General features: G+C 32.9%; 1 protein-coding gene across 1 annotated transcript in view; it reads right to left on the bottom strand.

Moving 5' to 3' along the window:
* Positions 1–20,560, bottom strand: part of LOC118195987 (NFX1-type zinc finger-containing protein 1-like) — a 32,137-nt gene extending 11,577 nt beyond the window's left edge. Inside the window, exons 1-3 of the mRNA XM_035367342.2 lie at positions 20,445–20,560; positions 20,226–20,317; positions 9,857–9,971 (exon numbers count right to left, since the gene is read on the bottom strand). Coding sequence (XP_035223233.2) covers positions 9,857–9,906 — 50 coding nt within the window. The 5' untranslated portion in view covers positions 9,907–9,971; positions 20,226–20,317; positions 20,445–20,560. The remainder of the gene's footprint in view (positions 1–9,856; positions 9,972–20,225; positions 20,318–20,444) is intronic.
* Positions 20,561–24,339: the final 3,779 nt, after the last annotated feature.

Here is a 24,339-nt window from a genome sequence, read left to right as displayed (position 1 = left end):
CTGAACAGGGGACAGGTCAGCTGGATGTTCTACAGGCACATTTTGCAGCGATATCCGCCAATCCGTTCCCTTTTATACCAACATGACTTGGTACCCAGCAATAAAGGATCTAGTAACCTTTGGCCTTGAAGCTAATATTGAACTTTAGCACTTCTACCGGAGGTATGGCAGAAGACTAGGAGACTAGGATTGTTTTAATTCCTACACCTGGGAAAAATAACTATGACCAACCCTTCAGACCTATCAGCCTTTCTTCATTCTTTCTTAAATTTATGGAGAAAATTATTGATAGGCATATTATAGAATACCTGGGTAATTACCAATCCCATGTATAACCTACAATTTGCCTACCAACCTGGTCAATCTATAGAAACGGCATTACACCAACTTGGTTCTAAGACTGAAGACACTCTGGATCAAAAGGAAATTGCCTCGGCCACCTTTCTTGACATACAGGGTGCCTTTGATAATACTCCACATCTATCCATCCTTAATGCTTCAAGGGACACTGGGATTAACCATATTTTATGTACATGGATTGAGACTCTACTTTCGGAGACTTACTACTACTACTACCTTTGATGAATCACTTGAAAAAAAGACTACCAGAGACTGTCCACAAGGAGGTGTTCAATCACCATTACTTTGGAACCTGGTAGTAAATAGCCTCATTAAACACCTAAATGGCATAGGCTACTATATACAAGGCTATGCACGCAACATTGTCATACTCATCCTGTATAAAGATTTCAACATAACTTGTTAATTTATACAAGTTATGTTGTTAACTTATAACTCCTCCATACAAGTAACAAGTTACAAATACAAGTAACAAGTTACAAATACAAGTAACAAGTAAGGGGGATCTAAAGCTGAGTCAAAAAAAAAAAAATCTTGTACCATTCATATGTAAAAGGTAAAAGGAGAGTTTTTTTATTCCAAGCCTATTTGACGTCCAGATCAACATGATCTCCGAGGTGAAATATTTAGTATTATACCTTGACCAAAAGCTCACATGGAATAAACATGTAGATTATAAAATTAATCAAGCAAAAACATACATCAGGATGTGCACATGTATGCTTGGTAAAAACTAGAGTTTACAGAAAAAAAAATAACTTGTTTAATATATTTCGGATATATATAATAAATATTATGGATATATACTGCAATTATCAGACCCATTATTACTTATGCCTGTGTGATCTACTGGTGCAAGGTAGAGCAGAGAAACTGTCAAGGACAGGCTAAGAAGTCTGCAGAGATTGGCCTACTAGTGTATAACAAGTGCTATGCCTTAAGCACCTACCAGAGCATTATAGATCATACAGGGTGCAGCAGGGAAACTACCTTATTTAAAATGAATAACACAAATAGTATAAGTAATATCAGTATTTTTTTTCCAAGTTATAGAGAGACACTTAAAGTTTTTTTTTTTTTTTATTACGGTTCAAAAATAATATTATTAAGGTGGCCTCCATTCTGGTTAATGCTTTGAGATAGACCGAGTTTTGAAGCTTCTTTCTACTTTTACCAGCATATCAATGGGTATGTTGTCTATAGCAGCTTGAATATTGTTCTTCCAGTTCAGCCAGGGTCTTTGCATGTATGAGATTTTCGATAGCCCCACAAAAAGAAATCACACAGGGCTAAATCAGGTGAGTGCACTGGCCACTGATGATCGCCCCGTAAGGAGATAAGGCATCCAGGGAAATGTTCTCCAAAAACCCATGGTCCAATGATGCCTATTCTGGAGACAATGCACACCAAACAGTACACGTTCTGTATGGAGGGGTTGCTCATGAAATTCTCGGGGATTTGTGGCACTCCATTATTGCATGTTTTGCTTAATGCATGCTACAACCAGAAAGATGAAAATGAGCCTCATCGCTAAAGAACACAACGGCATCATGAGGCATATTGTGAAGAATGACTTTGCATGCATTTTTTTGTGAAAGAAAATTGCATGGATAAAGTTTTTACACCACTGCCAATTTATACGGATGAAAATGTAGTACGTTGAAAAGTATGACTCCATGGTGAACGCGCGCTCCTCTCTCGTCCACTGCATGATTGGTACTAAATCTACATCTTAGATAAAATGTTAGATACTGCTCTTTTCCAATGAGTGCCACTCCACCCCTCTCAGAATAAATGTCGCTAGATGGCGCACGTTTCAAATAAGGAAGTTCCCTGCCGCACCCTGTATTAGATCTGACTCCCTTGGACACTTTCATTTGCAGTGTTGCTAGAATGACTGCATATAGAATGATGCTGCAAAATCAATGATATGACAAGCCTACTGCTAAAGATCATATCAGTATTACTAAGAAAATTAATGATTCTACTCTCCTGATGCCTTCACGCATCATAGAAATAAAGCTTTTCCTACTAGGGATGAATGGAATGACAACATGTTCAATTTAAATACCAATGATCTAATCTGGTCATGATCTAATCAGAGGGATAAAAGATAGCAACCTCTCAGGATTGAGAGTATATAGTGTACTACCCAGAATTAACCTCTTTAGCAGTCTTTGGGGTAAGAACGCCACTGTCTTCCAGGCAGAGGTTTTCACTATTACCACCTGTCTACAAATAATTATAAGAAAAAGCTACCGCGATAAGTGGATTTTAGTGACAGTCAAGCAGCCCTAAAGGCTTTATACTCATTTCAAATTAAATCAAAGATTGTTTTGAAATGCAGAAACTTTTTAAGAGAACTGGCAATCAGAATCAACGTAATCATAATCTGGGTAACATGACATAAGGGAACTAAAGGTAATAAACTAAAGGAAAATGAACTTCAAAAATAGGGAACATCTTTTAATCTAATAGGTGTGGAACCCTTTTGTGGTATCAATGTGAAGACTGCAAAGAGTGTCCTCCTTAAATGAGATAAATAAAGTTTGGCTTGACTCTTCTGGACAAAAACATGCTAAAAATGTGATTATCAGATCTTCTGTTAAGACTGCCTCTGAAATTCTACGGTGCCCAAGGACTGAAGATACAAATAATTGTGGGTGCCATCACAGCGCAATACTATTTCAAAAAACACCTTCATACTATGAGACTTTTTCAACAAGACCCTGTATGCAGGAAATGCCATAAGAACTAAGAAACATTATCCCATATTATATATGAGTGTGATGGACTTGCCCTCACTCAGTTGACTACTTTAGGTACTCTCAATATTAGTAGTTATACCTGAGCTCTATTAAGGGGCTGACATTATAAACAAATATAGCTAGCAAGCATTGGATTTGGTGCATTTGGCACAAAATGCTATTTACCAGAGGTGGTAGATACCTAAGAAACTCAACTTGGAGAAGGCGAAGAAGAAGAAGAATCACCAATCACCCTTACCATGGTAAAAATTTTGAACTTAATCCTTTTAGAAAACTTACCCACACCCTTGGGTGCAACAGAATTTAAACCCCTGCATATCACGCACAGTCAAATAGAATTATCCAACGCATCCATCAGCATCTTAAAACAGCCATTAAAGCACATAATACAGCACAATAGACAGAAACTCTCCTACATGTTTCTAGCTACACTCAGCCTTTCCGAAGGATGTCAAAGCAAATTCTGCTCAACTTATTTAAGGCACAACATTAAGGTAACTTTCCGATCTAGTAACTGATGCTATACAACAGACCTGAAATTCCGTATGTGTCAACAGTTTACTTCAAACAAGGAAGTTTTTAAATCCTATTTTTATTGCCCTAGATGGTGGTCCTAAAATTCTTCAATCTCTCATTGAAAACTTGTTCTGATATATTTTTAAGATTATACTGGACCTCATTTATTCGTTGATAGAAATGATAAGAATTTTATTATTGATATAAATGAAAAGCATACTACAGTTTTAACTGATCACATAAAACCTGCTTATCATCTGCCAGGTGAAATTACTCATTTCACGTCTTTACCTCTTCCGGTTTCAGCTTCCTTCTCATGATACTTTAATCAAACATCAAGAAGAGTGGGCATAAGGTCTGATTTCCAAAGCATTTAGTCTCAGACTACATTCTTTGAGCACAAACTTGTACTATACATAATGCTTTGTTTTCCCACACTTTTCTCCTGCATCTATGACCATGCATGTATGTTTAATACACTGTACTTCATTTTCTGCATTTCGCAAATTTTGCATTATATCACCATTTTCTGTATATTTTTGTAAATATTTATCATCATCTGTAATCAAGACTTCATGACTAGGGGAGTATGCTTTAAGATTTCAGTCATGCAAACATGAGATGCATTGCATCAGCCAATCAGCAAAAGGCACACATCACGCGTATGTTTTTACATCACTAACTTCTTCTCTCCCCAAGAGTCTTTTCTGGACAGTCCGCGCTGGAAGAGAAAGGCTGTTACAATACTCCTGGCACAAATTTACTGTATGTAAAATTAATATTTTTTATACTTAATACTTTCCATGCTGCTTTATTAAAATACAGGAGTTGGATCAACTAACTCAACCCTTCAATATTCATGGCTAGCAAAAATTTTTTTGTTATGGGTTATTTAATATTTGTTATTATATATATTTATAAATATTTATAAGAAAAATATTTGTTTTTATATTGTTTTAATCATATATTTTATCAGAAGCCTAACCTTTCGCAAATTTTGCATTATATCACCATTTTCTGTATATTTTTGTAAATATTTATCATCATCTGTAATCAAGACTTCATGACTAGGGGAGTATGCTTTAAGATTTCAGTCATGCAAACATGAGATGCATTGCATCAGCCAATCAGCAAAAGGCACACATCACGCGTATGTTTTTACATCACTAACTTCTTCTCTCCCCAAGAGTCTTTTCTGGACAGTCCGCGCTGGAAGAGAAAGGCTGTTACAATACTCCTGGCACAAATTTACTGTATGTAAAATTAATATTTTTTATACTTAATACTTTCCATGCTGCTTTATTAAAATACAGGAGTTGGATCAACTAACTCAACCCTTCAATATTCATGGCTAGCAAAAATTTTTTTGTTGTGGGTTATTTAATATTTGTTATTTATATATGAATATTTGTTGTGGGTTATTTAATATTTGTTATTATATATATTTATAAATATTTATAAGAAAAATATTTGTTTTTATATTGTTTTAATCATATATTTTATCAGAAGCCTAACCTTTTGGGACAGGATGGCCATTATATTGGCCTTGGTTTTCCCTGTTTGAAAGGATGGGTATGTGCACTTTAATGGCCATGTCTTTTTCCCATGTTTTCAAAGCTGAAAAGGCGAGGTGAACTATCAAGTTTGATGTCTTTAGAAGTCTTAACCACTTGGTTCTTTCAAAGGCTTTTGTGTTAAGGATCTGGTTTTCCCTATAACTCCCTTTTCATTCTTGCAGCTTCAGAATTCAAAGATAATCGCATTTGTAATTATCTTGTAATTTCTTCCTATTCTTTCAAAAACTATACACATCCCACAAATTTCTCCTTCCGATTTGAAAGTTTAAATTTATAAACAATCCATAGTACAAAACACACAAACAATGTACAAGTCATATTTGAATTAAACACTGCATATTCTAAATTGTCAGTTTTTGCTCTTAAGCATTATGCTTTCATGCAAAATTTTAATATTTATTTAGACTTAAAATTTTAATTTTTCTGCAATTTAAATTTTCACATTTCCATATTGTTTAAGTTTTTAATCATTTTTGTAGCGATGATCTTTTATTTTTCTAACTATTCCTCCCTTGGAGAAAATTTTGAAGAATTTGGATAATATAATTAAAAAATACTGCAAAACAAATTAAACAGTACAAAGAAATAGGACAGTAAAATATGTTTGTGTTTATACTACATTTGCATCATGTTTCTTTGTTTACAAAACTATGAATGCTTGTAAATTTAAGAAAATATATTCATGAAATCCATAAAAAAAATTAGATGCATTCAAAAATTAGATGCAGACCCCCCATTAATAATAATAATAAAAAACAAAATATCTATAAAATAACAGATATTGAGTAATTTTATAACATAACATGAAAATATAATAGAATTAATATTTGTTATCACTTTATAAAGGCACTTAATTTGGTAAGATAAATAAAAAGCATCATTTTAAGATCTCATACACTTTTTTTAACAAAAGAATGTGTTATAATATGAAGATACATTATCACATTTTCTTTCTCTCTCTCTCTATACATTCCCTTATGTGTATCACCGAGTAGCCTGATTTGAAATCAATTGCACCTTTAAATTATCCCTTTATAAGGAAAACCACTAAACAGTTTAGACAAGAATCCTACATTTTCCTCCCTTTTGTAAAGGAAAGCCTTTCTTTCAGGTTCAATCAAAGTACATGAGAGTGCCATTGTTGACAACCACAAGAGACTTGATTCAGAAGTCAAACAACAAAAATCAGCGTTAATTCACAAAATTTTCACAGGACTAGTTTCGATGGTTTTACCGAACCATCATCTTCAGCTGCAAAACCGCAAATGAACAAGATAGGAAATAATGTTTAGATAAGATAAGAAAGCCTGGACAAGAATAAGCAAGTGGCGCCATCTGTTGGCGAAACCAGAACTAAAACATAATTTCTCTAAAAGCAGAAGGCAAATTTGGATTGGAATTAGGATCGTTAATTAGAACAGAAAGATTTTTATGAATGTGAAATGCCTCTAGAAAATCCAGTTCTCCAATGGAAGATGTTTTTTGAATAATTTTGGCAGCAGAAAAATTGAAAGTGTGATTTTCGGACCAACAATGTTGAGCAACAGAAGACTTCTGTGTTTCCTTTTTTCTAACATATGCCTCATGTTCTTTGACGCGAAATTTTAAGGCTCTCTTAGTTTGGCCAATGTAAATTAAACCGCACTGGCAAGGAATCCTATAAATACCCCAGGAATTCATATCCGGAATGGGGTCCTTGAGTATAGAAGTTGGAATTTTATTGATGGGAGAGTAAACAACCCGAAAGTTAAATTTCTGCAAAATATGTGCAACTTTATAGCTAATTGATGGAAAGAAGGGAATGACAACAGAATTTTTATAATCTCCTAAAATAAGAGTGTGGCTTTTAGTGTGTTGAGATGAGAATTTTTTAACTGCTTGATTAATAATGTTGGGTGAAAAGCCCCTGTCAATAGCTATTGCTTTTAAATAATTTAGTTCTTCATCAAGGGCTAGTTTGGAGGAGCAAACTTGAAGAGCACGGAAAACATAGGAATAAAATGAAGCTAACTTTTGTTTAGTCGGATGACATGATTTAAAGTGTGGTGGAAGGCAAACCGATGAAGGTTTACGGTAAACTGTAGTACTGAAGTTGGATGTGTTACGTGTGACCAGAATGTCGAGAAACGGAAGAGAATTGCAAGTCTCAAGTTCAAAAGTGAACTGAATAGCAGGATCAATAGAATTCATTGTTGAAAGAACTATTTAAATCATCTTTATTACCTTCAAACAGGGTAAAAGTATCGTCTACGTAGCGGAACCATGCCGGGAAGTTTAAAGTTTCAAACAATTTTGATTCATAATAATGCATGTAGATATCAGCCAGGATGGGACTGAGGGGGCTTCCCATGGCTAATCCCTCAGTTTGCTTGTAATATTTATTTTGGAAAACAAAATGTGTTTGTTTCAAACAGAGTTGAGTGAGAGAAATTAGCTCATCAATTTCGATGCAAGAGAAATGAAATTCACGAAGTCTGGTTTCTAGACATCTTAATGCACCCTCCACTGGGACATTGGTGAATAATGATTTTACATCAAAAGAAACCATGAGTAAATTACGAGGAGAAATGTTTTTAACCTTTTTTACAAACTCTATAGAATTTTTTATGGTGTAAATGTTATTGTCTAATAGAGTGGAAAATCTAGAAACTAAATATTTAGCTAATGGATACGAGGCAGTACCTAAATTTGATACAATAGGGCGGAAAGGAATACCACTTTTATGAATTTTGGGAAGAGCATATAATCTGGCACAATTCGCAACAGATGGGATAAGCGAATGTTTTAAGTTGCTTGAAATGATTTGCGAAGATTTGATCGCAGTTTTTATTTTGGATAAGTCCGAAGGTGAAGGATCTTTAGGGATCGGATTATATGGTCCTTCGTTTAAGAGTTTAGTGACACCATCGATGTAAGTGTTCTTATCCATGACGACTATCTGGCCACCTTTGTCGGCCTTTGAAATGACAATATCCGGGTTAGAATGAATCTCGCGCATTGTAGCTCTTTCTCTCGCAGTTAGATTTGGTTTCAAAGGTTTATTATTGAATTTCACATTATGAGCGATAAGATGCCTAATCATTTCTTTCTGTGAATCTGAAACTTTACTGAACTTGAAAGCTTTTTCGATAGGAGCCAAAATCTTTGGAATCGAGGGTTTACAGGTTTGTGAGAAGTTAAAATTATATTTTAGAATTCTGTCTTGTTCTTCTGAAAGACTAACATTAGAAATATTAACTATTGGCTTGATGTTTACAATGGGAAGATTTTTTGAACTACTTGAACTGGAAGACTGTAAAAGAAGTTTTTCGAATTTAACTGCAAGTGTGTTTTTATGACGGTTAACTGCATTCTCCGTTCTAGACCAAGACATTTGTTCAAGGGCAGTGAATTTTGGATATGTTTTAGCGAGTTCCAGATGAAGCTTATAGAGTTCATGTTCAATTTTGGACAATTGTTGACGTGTATCCCTTATCACGGACCGAAGTAAGGCAAGTTTGCAATTTAACAGAATTCTTGAAACGCGACTCGAAGGTTTTTGATTAGATTTGATTTGAATAAAATTGGGGATCAATTTTTTACATTTACATTTAAGTAAAAAGTCAAGATGATTCAGGAATTTTTGCCGTTTCAGGCGTAATTTAGTGAAACGATTAACGGATGAAGGCATGATAAACAATGCAGAAAATCAAACTAAATTAACTGAACAATAATAAAGTACACACAAAATAGCAGAAAAATCCCTCACTGAAATGAATAGAAAACAAAATGTTTGTAAGCAAAATGCATGAAATCAGACAAGCAAAGCACAATATCCAAATGTACAAAACATAAACATAACTTGAAAATTGCAAAAATGTACTCACCGAAACTCCTACAATCACAAAATGGCGGCCACACCACGTGCAAAAAAGAAAGCAAAATGTAAGCCTGTTTGGGGCTTCTATAATTAATAATCACAGTGACTAATTGACTAATTGTCACAGTGATTAATAATCACAAGAGACTTCTTAAAACGAGAAAAGAATAAGGTAAGAAAACCCCAGTCTTTTTAACAATCTTACATAAGGACTCGAGTCTCCAACTTCAAACAGTTAATTAAATGTATTATCATTCAACAGTTTTTTTATTTTAATTTTCTTGAAAAATACTGGGTTTTCTTGCAAAAAAAAAGGCAATTCATTGAGAATTTTCGGCAATGACATATTAATACAGCCACCTTAGCACAGTTCAGAAATTTCTATAAGATTCACAAGCATAAATTTTAAAATTGAGTTTATAAGAAACAAAAAATAAGTTTCGTGAATTATAAACTTTTAGAATTCATAATATAACAGAAGAACACATACAAAAATGGCAATGCTGGTTGTTAAAACTGATGATTTGTCATGTACATGATCGTCAGAAAACTTATGCATGGGTTCTGCAAAGTTTAAAAAATTCTACTGAGGGATTTGCACTACTAATGTTAAGTACTAACTTTTGATTCTCAAGGGATTAACATAATGATGTCATGCAGTTATTCTAATTAACCAAAAAACATAAAAACTTTGAGGATTACACTTTAAGGATTTGAATCAATAAATAAATATGCAAACTTAAACACACAGTGTAATCAAATGGCATAGAACTTACAAGTCATATCTTCTGTTTTCAGCCATCCTTAATTGTGAAAGAAATGTCATTCAGTCATTGAGAATTTTCGGCAATGACATATTAATACAGCCACCTTAGCACAGTTCAGAAATTTCTATAAGATTCACAAGCATAAATTTTAAAATTGAGTTTATAAGTCAATATTATTGTTAACAATACTCAACTAAACCTAAATTCAAAAAATTAATTTTAATAAAAAGAATTATAAATTACAAAATTTACAGATGAATGCGAAACATATAAAAGAAATGTATATATTGTATTTCTTTCTGTCATACACTTATACAACAAAGTTAAATTTTAGATGGAACTGACAAGAAGCGGTTGAGTCATGTATAATTCTGCATATATCAGGTCGGTACATAAGTTTGTGCACATTAAGAATATGCGTGGAATTCACTATGATACATTTACTAACACAATACAATTTTGAACCTGTTGGAACTTGTCATTGTTTGACTAACATATTATTCAGTTTGTCATCACCTTTCGTAAATATTGAACACATTTTAGTACCCATAGAAGATTAAAATAGATAATCAGTACAAACGTGCTGTGCTACATTTTTTTATTTTTGTCTGGTGAATCTGCCAGGTTTGCAGCGATAAAAATTAATGGTGTACATGGTGAACAAACTATTAGTGTAAGGACTGCCCAGAATGAATTAAAAAATTTAAAGTTGGAAAAAGCAGCATTGATGATGAACCCCGTTCAGGACATTTTGAACTGTTAGAACCAAATCAAACAATTCATTCAGAAGTTTATAGTCAACAACTTTGTAAACTCAGAATTGATCAAAAAAACGCTCACGATGGGTGAATATCAAGAAAGGTGTTGTTTCATCATGATAACACTAGACAGCATATGGCTCGAACAACGCTGCAAAAAATTAGTGAATTTAATTGGGAGCTTTTGCCACATCCTGCTTACTCCCCAGATATTGCTTCAAGTGATTTTCACTTATTTCATGCCTTACAAAATTTTTTACTGGGAAAAAAAAAATTAAATTCTAAACAGAATGTACACAATGAACTTTCAAGTTTTTTTGCATCAAAACCAGTCTTTCTACAGCAATAGCATAAAAAAGCTGCTTATAAGATGGCAAGACATTATAGATAATGGAGGAAAATATATAATTGATTAAAATGTTAAATTGTGTTTTTTTATATTTAAAAATTTACCAAAAAATATGCACGGATTTATGGACTGACCCTATAAATACACCAGCTTACAAGAGTTAAGCACTCAGCAATAAAATCAATAAATTGGAAAAGTAAAACTTAAATTAACACCATATCATGATTGACACCATATAACATTAAAACCATGCATGAAAGAAAACAAGCATCATTAAAACAATATTTAATTTTTGCAAATTACATGATGTCACAACTTTATTTCGTAAATTAATCAATTCTTTCATATTGTAAAAATAATTTTAAAAATTTTTTTAATTCATTTCCTCTCCCCTCTCCTCCACATATTACATACTTCATTTTTTAAACAGATGGCTTTATGCATTTTGTAGTGATTAAAAGCATATTTACTCAAAAGGATAATTATACAAATATTAATATCTCAATTTTTTAAATTGCTTAGCATATATTTCTGATATATAAAAAGGAATATAATACACAGGAAATAATTTGGAATGTTGAAGATAGATGTTGATGGCATAGATAGTTGCTGTCATAATCAATTTTAATATTCCATTTTCATTGGCAAACACTTTTTAGCCAACACATATAAAGCAGCACAGTAAATGCCTGTATGCCAGCTGTTCTGTCAATGATGAAAAGAAAGAAAGCAAGTACCCTGAGGAACTACTTCAGTACCTTTCAAATACATAGTAGCAGCAAACATTAGCAAGATGACAGCAGCAAATCGATAGTGACAATGTTCTAAATGAAAACTGACATGTCCTAGATGAAAATCTGGTTCAAAATGATTTTTAAGTTTATGAATACGCAAACAACATTCTTGCTCTCAATAAGTTTAACTTACTGAATTCTCTCTTTAATGCACATTATTGCTCAGTATGAAATGATAAAATGAATCACATGTGAATGTAACTCATGTTTTCATTTTATAACCCTTTATTGTAGGATATCTTGGGGAAAGTGCAGAACCGCCCACTGCTTGGCACGTTTTTAAGAATTGCACATACTTGGTATCCTACACATCGACCTATTTTCACTTAAAAAACATCATAGAATTGCACATACTTGGTATCCTACACATCGACCTATTTTCACTTAAAAAACATCAAAGAATTGCACAAAAATCGTATTGTGCACACTCTTGATTTTATCCATGTACACATTGACCTATTTTCACTTAAAAGTCAATGAAAATTGACAAAAATCCAATTGGTAAAAGCATAGTTTAGGGTACCCCTTGGCGAAACTTGGCAATTTTTGACGGTACATGGATACTGATTTGTGCAGTTCTTTGACACATTATTTTGGCTTGCGAAGCGGCAATTTTTCTACACAAAGCCAAAATAACAAGACAAACAATTGCACAAATTCGGTATCCATGTACACATTGACTTAATTTCACTTTAAAAAAATCCCCGAATTGCACAAAAATGGCATTGCGCACTCTTTTAACTTTATCCATGTACACATCGACCTATTTTCATTTTAAAAAAAAATCCCAGAATTGCACAAACTTGCATTGCGCACTCCCTTTACTTTGTCCATGTACACATCGATGTATTTTCCTTAAAAAGTCAAAGGAGCACCAAATTCTACAATATAGGCAAACAAAAAAATACCTAATCTCAATAAAATACATTTTAAACCAAACAATAAAATAACATAAAAAAGGAAAAAACATGTTATACATTTAAGCACTACCGAAAGCAAATATTCGCTTCGTACACCCAGAGCCACGTAAAAATCAAAATATCAATCATACTCAAATAACTTTCAAACCAGGTAATCTTTCTGATCGAACACTTCACATAGTGACCATCTGAACCTTTCTTCCTACAAACCCATTCAAATCCATCTAAACGGTTTTTACGTTCGACTAGACGCATATCCTTCCTACATACAGAATGCTTATAATGCCTACTAAGTAAACGTTCATTTACACACCAGTCAGTTAAAGCTATTTTCCCCTTTCGCTCCAAATCATACAGAAACTTCAAATTAATCTTACTACATTCGGCCATTCTACCGTCTAAAGAATCAAACCAACACACACAACAAAAACGCTTACAAAACATCCCATGATTCAAAATTTCTCAGAATCATGCACCCGATTACGTCACAGTAGTGTTTCCATAACATTCAAGTACTCAGGCTACCATAAATGAAACAACTTGGCGATAAATCAAACAACAACTTCACCATAATACAAGAGGTACCTTAAAGTCTACTCTACCCATCCAATTCTTCTTACTCTTGTAAAAAGCACCAAACAAATAAGTGGGAGATTCTGCACTTTAGCCAGACATCTTAACCAATGTAAACACAAAAGGATTGTTTACTTAAAAGAGCATTTTAAAAATATGTAACATGAAGAGTGATGCCTGAATGAATTCCTAAAATTTCAAGAAACTATAGTCATTTAAGAAATTTGATCAGACAAAGGTACAAACAAGGAAGACAAATATTAAAAAAAAAAATTTAAATAAAATTCAGGGTACTATAATAACTGAAGCAGTAAAATTGGATATCGCGGTCTAGCTTAGCACGTTTTAAGGATAATGTTAATTTTATTAACAGTTACATTTTAAGTTAAAGTTCCTTTCCTGTCAAATTCTTAACTTCAACTTACTACTTCCGGCCAGAACGTACTTTTGGAATCGTGCTGAATATTTAATGAGGAGGAGCAGTATTTAAACCACGAAGTTACTTACTGAGTCAGAGAGAATCAGAGTTTCTGATTTACGCACGTCTGCCTTTTTGGCCACTCTCTCTCTCTCTCAAAGCTGTTATTACGCTCGGCCGTACTCAGGTCCTTGCTAAGCTTCGTAGTCAAATAAGTTAAGGGGCCAACTCGATTTGAACCTTGATAGCTTCGGCTATACTTCTTTAGTTAATCTTAGTTTTAGTTTAATTCTTAGTCTTTTAAGTTCAAGTCCAACTGCGGGCTTTGCTTGTACACTCCCAGGTGGAGTTTTGTTAAATCTTATTGGAATAATAAAGGGTTAGTTACCCTTCTATCTTCTTGTTTCTTGTCGCCGAACTCAAGCGATTATTCGCTTATCAGTTTTTAGATTCTTCACTTCCAACATTAACTTGGAAATTCCAAAGTGAGGAACTCTACTATGCAAAAATATCTAAACAACTTGTAAACATGCAAAAATATCTGAAACAGGACTTCCAGAAAATCACCCACTGCTTGGCGCCTTTTTAAGAATTGCACATACTCAGTATCCATGTACGCATTGGCCGATTTTCACTTAAAAAAAAAATCTCAGAATTGCACAAAAATGGCATTGCGCCCTCCCTCGACTTTATCCATGTACACATCGACCTATTTTCACTTACAAAGTCATAGCAAATTGTCAAAAATCCAATTCTTCTTACTCTTGTAAAAAGCGCCAAACAAATAAGTGGGCGATTCTGCACTTTACCTAAAGCATTTGAAAATTAGTAACTATGTACTTTATACGATCAACAGTACAGCCAAAAGTCGTTAATCTGGAATCGTCGGGATTTCGGCGATTCCGGATTATAGATGATCAACTTCCAGTTCATTGCACACAGCGATGTTCCCCCCCCCACACACACACACACAGAGCAGCGTGAAATTGATAAACAGATTTCGGAATGGTTAAGAAACAAAGGATATGCCTTTATTCATTTTTTGCAGCAATTCCACTTTTTGTTTAATGGAGTTCGAAACATACTTTCACTTTGTAGATCCTTTACATATTAGTAAATACAGTCAAAAGTCGTTAATTCGGACACCCATAATTCGGAATGATCTATAATCCGGACATCAAAACTAAAAACTTTCTGCGCATGCGCCGCATTGACACATGCGCAGAGGCATTCACGCGTGCGCGTAAGACCTTTTACGACTGCGCATATGAGTGTGCGCAAGTGCAGAATACGTTTTTGCCTGTGCATTTTATGTATAATGGACATATAAGCTAAATAATTATCTATTTCAGTTAATGTTGATGATTGCGTTGTTCCTTAATTTTCGAATTGCATCCGGCTTATTATTTTTTGCAGACTGTAAGAGCAATTTTATAAAAGTAAGCTTAAACTTATATATCAAATAGAAACTTATATATCAAATAGATTATATCAAATAGAAACTTATATATCAAATAGATTATATCAAATAGAATTTCCGATATATATTTGTTAATATGTAAAGGATCTAAAGCGAAAGTATGTTTTGAAATCCGAAATCTGTTTATCAATTTCACGCTGCTCGGCGGCGGGCGCGTAATGAATTGGAAGTTGATTTGTCAGCACTATCTTTATCTTCAGCGCATATGTTTTTATTTTATTTGGCTTATAATTCCTTACCAAATGTAGTATTTCATCTCGATATGCTCCATCTTTGATATGATTTAAAACAAGTTCCTCGTCATTATAATTCGCTTCCGATAGCGAAGAAAAGTGACAGAGGTTATTGAAAACAAAAAAATTTCGATTGACAAATTAGTCGGTGTTCTTGACACAGCAATTATAGGACTTGAACGGCGGAACTTTGTAACTGAACAAGAAATTATGTCTGTTTAATAGAATTAAAGAGAAAGTATTATCACATGAAACGAATCAAAACTTAAACAACTTACATTGAAAGAAATGTTTAATAAAGTAAACAAATAAATATTAAGCTTTTTCTTTTTGCAAATTTTGATACCCTTTAGATCATAATTGTTCTTTATTTCATAAATTACGGTTTCATATTTTTAATTTTAGAATTTCTGCATGCCATCTTACGAGATTTAAACTGATGATCTATAATCCGGAAAAATCGATAATCCGGAATCGCCGAAGTCCCGACGAGTCCGGATTAACGACTTTTGACTGTATATATCGGAAATTCTATTTGACATAATCGAAAGTTCAAGCTTACTTTAAAAAGTAAAGTTCAAGCTTTACAAAATTGCTCTAACAGTCTGCAAAAAATAATAAGCCTGATCCAATTCGAAGATTAAGGAACAATGCAATCTGCAACATTAACTGATTTAGATAATTTTAGCTTAACTTATACCGTCCGTTATACATTAAACACGCATGCATAAACGTATTATGCACATGCATATTCGCAGCCGTAAAGGTCTTGTGCGCACACGTAAACGCAACGCATGCGCAGAAAGTTTGTAGCTTTGAGGTCCGGATTATAGATCATTCCCGATTATGGGTGTCCAAATTAACGACTTTTGACTGTATTAAAAGTTTTCATAATATCATATACCTTTTTTAAGACAGTAGCAAAATGGAGTAACATGGTTTGAAATTGTAATAAGCAATAAATGAGCAATAAATGATCAGAAAGCATTCATTCGAATTTAAGCCCAGAGGTTACCACATTTGGCGGGGTTTCGCTTCACTTGGCGACTGGACCATGTAACTAAGACTTATATTAGTTGCTTAATCGGAAACCAACTTCCAACCAACAAAATTCAGTAAATGAAGAGAAATCATATAGTGCAAGACTGAGCCAACTTTTAAATTTTCTAAGGGCTGAGTTCGAAGGGGAAGAAAGAATAACTCTAGCAAAGTCAGGTATGAAGCAAAGTGATCCCTATAGAAAAGTTTATAAGGATAGGGAAGATATTACTATACCTACTGCAAGCAACTTGTTTTCGAGAGCAAAAGAAATAAATAACAATGTTGTAAATTGTATTTTCTGTGAAAAATCTTATCAAAGCAAAGATTGCTACAGAGTATAAAATTTAAGTCATGATGAAAAATCTTATCAAAGCAAAGATTGCTACAGAGTATAAAATTTAAGTCATGATGAAAAATTGAAAATTATGAAAGAGAAAAAATGCTGCTTTACGTGTTTGAAAACAAACCATTGAGCTAATAATTGTAAAAGTAAAGTTCTATGCATGTTTTGTGGTAGGAAGCATTACATTGTTTATTGTCCATAATTTAAGCAGAAATCGAAAGTTCCTGTCGAGTGCAATCAAGAAAATTGTGAAATTAGCACTCTTTCTTCAACAGGCACTTCAGGAAGAGTTTTGCTTCAAACTTTAGTGATTGCTATTCAACATGAAGGAAAGAAACTTCATCTTCGAGCATTGATAGATACTGGATCTGAATATTACTGTGTTTTAAAATCAACAGTAGAATCTTTAGGAATAAGATCAGAAGCTCGTAAAAAATTAACACATGTTGTGTTTGGAGGAAGGACATCTGATATGAATCATAAATGTTACAAAATAACTGTTGAGAATCTGCATACTGGTTATAGCTGCAAGATTCTTGTGTTAAATCAGCCTATACTTTTTGGATCTATACCTAGTCTACAGAAAGGACCTTGGATATCAGAATTAGCTGGAAAGGGAATTCATATCACAGATGTTGCCTGTGTCAACCCACAGATTGATCTTTTGATAGGCTCACACTTTGCAATGGGAATTAGAAGATTTGGGAATTACAAATCCCTTTTGAATTGAAATCTAGAAGTAAAATTGATAAGGTCGTAAATGATCATTTTATAGCAAATTTAAAAGAAGATGACGATGCTGATTATTTAAAATGTCAAGAAAAAGAAGTACCAAAAGACGTTAAGAAAGAAATGTCCTTTTCGAAGAAGTTTAGGAATGATCCAAACCTGGATGAGAATAAAAAAATTTTAAGAGATTTTATTTTAGATAAGAAGTGTACAGGAAAATATAAAAGTGGTGAGATTCCGACTTATGAAGAAACAGATATTGCAGTTTCAAGTGATGATGAAAAAGATATGAAAAGGCAAGAATTATTTGAATATAAGTATATTTTCCGATTTAAACAGCCGGATTCAAAATTCATTAAACGATATATAAAGATGATTGAAGATTCTCTCAGACGTATTGATAATAAAAGAAAGAAGAAGCATGAAGAATACGTTGAAGGAATAAAAAGGAAGAAAGAGCAGAAAAGAGAAGATCTAAAATGTTTGAAAGATTTAAAGAGAAAACAACTTGAAGAAAATTTTTGAAAAAAGTTGAAAGAAGAGCCTTGTCAAAATGAATTGAATCTTAACGAAAATGATGCTGAATATGATTTTGATCCTGAAAAACTTGACCAGAAAACGAAAGAGCTTTTAAATGATGATTATTATGCTATTCGAGAAGAAAGATGTCCAAAATTTCCGTATGATGAGGATTCCGATAACGAAGACTGGAATCATCGGATTGAACCAAGTAAAAGTGACGAGTGTGGTGAAGAACAGCTTGAAAAAAATGCTTCTGAAACATCAGGTGTTGAGATTATGAATTCCAAAATTTATTCTAAATCACAGGTTAAGAAACAAATGATTAAGTCAACTCAACACAGGAAGGATAAAGGTTAGAAAGAAATCTTTCTTTGATAAAGTAATTTCTAAAGCTAAACCAGTTTTTGATCCAGATGGTAAAACGTTTGATGACTATTTGGATCAGAGTCGTAGTTAGGGTTTTCAGCGCCCAGGGACAACAAAGATTTCGCACCCCCTACTGCTTGCCAAGGATGGAAAACATTTAATTCTAAAATGTCGTAACATCAGTTTGGCGCCCCTTGGATTCTGCGCCCGGGGACAGATGCCCCCCTCTAGCTACGCCCCTGATTTGGATTAGTACTATAGATTAGATTATAAAGTGGTCGAGATATAAAAGTGCCTTCTAGATTTAAGACCTTTGAACTTTAAACTAGACTTTTAAGTGAACTTCAAAATATACGTTTAAGTGAACTTTAGAATAGACTTTTAAGTGAACTTCAAAATGGAATTTTGGGTTATATTTTAGATTAATTAAATATGTGTTTAGATTAATTAAATATAACAATCCTGGGTACTTTTCCGTTTTGCCGGCGCAAGCGATAAAGTCGCCAATAATGGTACAACCGATGCCAAACGGAATATTCTCGCTGGTAACCTTTTACGCATCATTTTTAAAACAAGTCGCAGCTTTTTCTTATCAGATTGATTGTTTCTTTCAATACTGACATATAATTACATAGAATTTTTATCAGATAGTTCAGTTTTATGTCTAAGGCCATTCTCGGTAATTAAGTCAATTAGGATGCAATCACAGCGCTTACCCGAAGCCGAAAATATAGAAAAGGTAAAGTCAAGGGTTAAATTCATCAATTCTAATGAGAGTGCATTAGCGAAGTAAAGCACTGCAGTTTTCCAAATTTTCTGAGTAAGCTATTCGTACGAATTAAAATATTTCTTGCATTTAAACTTGTGTTCCAAATTAAGATTTAACTTGAAATTAATGTAGATAATTACTGAGAGCATTAGATTTTTGTAGAATAGTTTGCGTGAGATGAGATCGCTTGGGGTCACGTGATATGAACCGGCGAATCAGGATGTTGAACCATGAAAGCATAGTAAATTCTTAAATTAGTGTCTTTTTATAAATGTATTGTCTTTATTTATTGGCTTTTTATAAAATTTTAAGCGATATTAAAATGTTTATGCCTTCAAAATAAAAAATTCTTAGAACTAAAATTTTTTAAATATTTTTTATGTGTATACTGTATGTTGTCGCCAATAAAGTCTGCTTGGCGAGATTTGCGCTGGCGAAACGGAAAAGTACCCAATCCTGTTATCAAAAGATGGTAGAATAAACTTGTTTGGTTGTTTAAATTTTTGAGAGATTATTTAGGTAGAAATAAGTTGATGAATGGACAAAATGGTGTACATTTACTGTCGTATCCAACACTCTTAATGATAGAAACGTAAATTTCAAAGTATTACTTCACTATCAAGGTTGGCTCTACATTAATTTACCTTTCTCTCTTAACGACAGACACATAAATTTCAGAGTATTACTTCACTATCAAAGTCGGCTATACATTAATTACATTAACTTACATTTCCCTTTTAATGATAGACACATAAATTTCACTTAAAAAAACATCCCAGAATTGCACAAAAATGGCATTGCGCACACTCTTGACTATATCCATGTACACTGCTAAAGTCCTAGCTAGTAACCTTTATCGCCTTACCAAAATGTCGCCAAACTATCTGTTACCATATTCCAAAGATTAGCCGCAAAGGACCACACGAAATAGCAAATGTAAAGTGCAGCAAACAAACTATACTTATGTACTTATACGAAATACAAAATTTCACTATCTTAATAATAAAACTTATAATAACAACATTTAATTTTACATAACTGAATGCAAAATAAAACATTAAAATTTAAAATAATAATCCATACCGATCTGGTTTTCCGATATCCATTCTGATCTGAGGGAGGGGGGAATTATTTCCAGTTAATTTCTCTCTCCTCTCCAAAAAGCAGCCATCATTCTGTAAATAACGATAAAACATAATTTAAGGCATAAAAATTATAAACTGTTCTATAACAGTTTTTACCAAGACAACTCAAAACACTTCTATCGAGTTTTAACATTTCAAATAACAATAAAATATTTACCCTGCTCGCAATTTCTCAATTCTATTCCCCACTTGCAAATTTGGCTTACTTCTCCAGAAAGAACGTTAAATGCACCTCCACCTCCACTGCCCAATAAACGAAACCGAAACTTTTTCACCATTACTGTTGCCAGATAGAAATTGTAAAACTTAGTCATTTAAAATACCTAAAGTATGTTTACTTCTTTAGCAGTGGTTTTTAATATTTTCCTAGAAATAAAAAACCGTGAAATTTACATTTGGTATAGGCTTTATATAGAAAAATTTTGGCAAAGTAAAACAAAAAAATGTCAACGTATCCGGATGAAAATTAAGGAAAATATTTTTTAATTTATGACTATAATTACATTTCATTCAATTATACTGTATTTTTATATTAATGCTCTTTGCTATACTGCGTTAATAAACAAAGAATAAATGCGATGATGAGAAAAAATCCCTCGCAAGGAAAAAGTATTATACGTTTCCCTTCACCAAGTACGTTTCTAATGGCAACGGTGTCAACGGTGTTAATATGATTTCTTTCTTAAGTGTTCCGTCTTATAATATCCTCTTCGTCTTATCGGAATTAGGTCCACAATTTATTTTTTAAATATATTTTATGTTTTTATTTCCATTTTTTAGCCTGTTTATTTGACGTTAAAAAATTCCATATAAAATACTGCGATTTTTTTTTAACTTGTCAATAAAATTATCCATTTCCCCTTCTCACACCCGAGCTTCATTTTCTTTCACTGTACCGGCCGAGAGATTAAACGGTTGTAAAATCTAATAGTTATCATGCTTTGCTTCCTTACTGAAGTAGGTAATGAAAATGAATATTACAATGAATAATATGTATGCTTCTAAACATGAATGTACTATTATATAATACGTATGCTTCTAAACATGAATGTACTATTATATAGGGATATAAGTTGAAGGTGCTTATCAATATGAATGAAAAATCACATGCCTCTAAGTCATTTGCTCAGAAAGATTGTTTGGACAAACATACACCTCTTCATTTGCACGAGAAATTACTTCAGTGTAATATGTGCTGCAAGTTATTTCGAAGAAAATGCGACTTAAGAAAACATACGTATTCCCACACAGGATGTTTTAAATGTGATATATGTTGTAAGACTTTTTCTCAGAGTAACTTTAAACGGCACAAACGTACCCACACAGGTGAGAAACCCTATGAATGTGGTGTGTGTTTTAAGTCATTTGCAGACAACAGTGACTTAAAAAAGCACATCTATATTCATACAGGTGAGAGGCCATATCAGTGCGACAGATGTTGCAAGGCTTTTTCACGAAAGGCCCACTTAAATCTTCATATCCTTTCTCACACAGGAGGGAGATCATACGAGTGTAAAGCATGCAGCAAGACATTTTCTCGAAAGTCTAACTTGAGCACACATATGCATGCTCACACTGGTGAAAAAGCATATGAGTGTAGTATATGTGGTAAGTCATTTGCACGAAAAGACTACTTAAAGAATCATAGACAGGTCCACACAGGTGAAAAACCATATAAATGTGATATATGCAATAAAGTATTTGCAGTAAAATATCACTTGATGATACATTTGCATATCCACACTGGCCAGAAACCATATAAATGTGATATATATAACAGATCATTTGCAGTAAAAAGTAACTTGAAGAAACATTTACGTATCCATACAGGGGAGAAACCATATGTTTGTGATTTATGTAGTAAGTCATTTGCAAATCAATATTCATTAAGACTACATGTGAATACCCACACAGAAGAGAAGCAACCTTAGAACAGCAATACTTCAAAATAATTTGTGCATATAAAAAAAAAAAAAAAAAAAAAAATGTTGACCTGTGTGCATAGTGTCTTTTTATATGAAAAAGGTGGAGTTCACTTAGCCCTACTGTTAACATAAAAGTATGCATTATGTTCTCTGTTGATGAAATATATATTGTGCAAAGAAAGAAACTGAAAGATTATGTAATTAAATAAATATAAATCTCAATCTGATAAAATAATTGAGTTTGATATGAATTAAATTTAGTGAAGAACATATGCACAAGTGCTCTGATGACTCTTGTCTGTAGTAGACAAGTATGTATTATAAAACACTGATTCATTCACACAAAGAAAATCAAAGTTACGTATTATGTGCAAGTTGATGAACTGCAACTTTTAAAAAAAAATTTACCAAACTATCGATATTTATCGTAAGTCGGCAAACCTTGTTAATATATCAAAACAATAGGAATTTCAAATACAAATTTTAATATGAATTTAATTTTAAATACAAATTTTAATTCTTATATCCATTATTTTTTTAATAAAACAAACAAAAGGTTTCATTGTGTGCTTAGTTCTTTTTATGTGCACAGTGATATATTTTCACTAAAACAAACCTCAGAGAATTGCACAAATTTATCATTGCTTGCTTTTTGAGAAATCCATCAATGATTTTTTGTGTATATGTGCTGCTATTCTTCCCATGAACTAAGCAAACTGTTTTCTTTAAAAAAACAAAATCCGAGAATTACACCATCTCAGCATTGTAAATTATTGAAGATAAAAAACAAGATATGATTACCTTGAAGATTTGTATCCTTAGACATAAAATATTTTGAAGCCGTTAAAAAGGAGGTAGTTCAGAAACAACTGGTTTCTTCTACAGGTCCTACTGACCCTGGTAGGAAACACAAACCTCTTTAAACCTACTTCATAAAAGTAAATTCTTTTTTAATTAACAGTTCTAACCAGCTGATATCTTTGAGTTAAACATGCCAAAAAATGATTATTGGAGAAGCTAAAGCAACAAGAATCAGCATAATATCCATAAATCTCCAGGACTAGTTTTGAAGTCCATCACACTTAAACCATGTAATACAACTTATTATAATTTAGCTTCAGTGTTTTCCATGCACTTCAAGTCTGCTCCTCCAAATTGGCTCTTGAATCAAGAACTAAATTAATTACAAATAGCTGCTGTTTATAAAGACTTTTCTGCTGATATTAAGACATTACTGGCCAAGCGGTTAAATTACTCTCATCTCCACAGCACCCTCTCATATTAGATGGAATTACTGAAACTATTTACATAGAAATGCACTTTAAATTAAACAAATAAATGTTAACAATAAGAATTCTTTTTATTGGTAAATTTCAATTCCCTTGGTCAAATTCATTATTTCATATTTTTAATTTCATAATTTCTGTGTGTTTCTATGTGCTAGATTTTTGTTGATAGACTAAAATTCAAAATGGCCAAGTCAGAACTGTTTCGGACCTCACACTTTGTACTGTACATAATAAACTTTTTAATGTTTTAATAAGATTTTCAAATTACTGATTATCTCCTGTCTTATACCTTTACGTTTGAAATCTGTTGGCAATCCTTATATTATAGAGACAAATGTTGTGTTAGCCTAAAATCCACAATTTCATCCCAAATTGATTCATGTGTAAATTACGTGCGAGAAAGAAACTGTTTAATTACATTCAAATTTTGAGTTCTTAATTATTTTCAAGCTGCACAGTTTCACTAGAGTAATATAATATTAATATTTATTAATTTTAAAAAAAGAGTAACTGACAAATGCCTTCTGTTAATTAATTATTCATGTTTGAAAATACTAAGTAATCATCTGATATTTATGCAGACTCTTTAAACTTGGTTATCATACAGATAAAGTATGTTTATGGTATACACTATTACGGAAAAACTAGACCCTTTGGAAGCAAATGTTAACTAATATTTAATTGCTCTATCCTGGGAAGAATAACAGCAGCAATTCACTTTGGCACAGCATGTAGAAGTCTGTAGAATATGTTCATAATGGATTAATATCATATGTCTGCCATCAATTGATGCTGATCAGATTCCTAGGATATCTCTGGCTTTTACTGACTTCCTATG

This window comes from Stegodyphus dumicola, chromosome 1 (genome assembly GCF_044657685.1).
Source record: "Stegodyphus dumicola isolate Sdum_Otavi_A_Nest chromosome 1, ASM4465768v1".
NCBI classification, from domain to species: domain Eukaryota; kingdom Metazoa; phylum Arthropoda; class Arachnida; order Araneae; family Eresidae; genus Stegodyphus; species Stegodyphus dumicola.
This window is presented reverse-complemented; position numbering and strand designations above follow the sequence as displayed.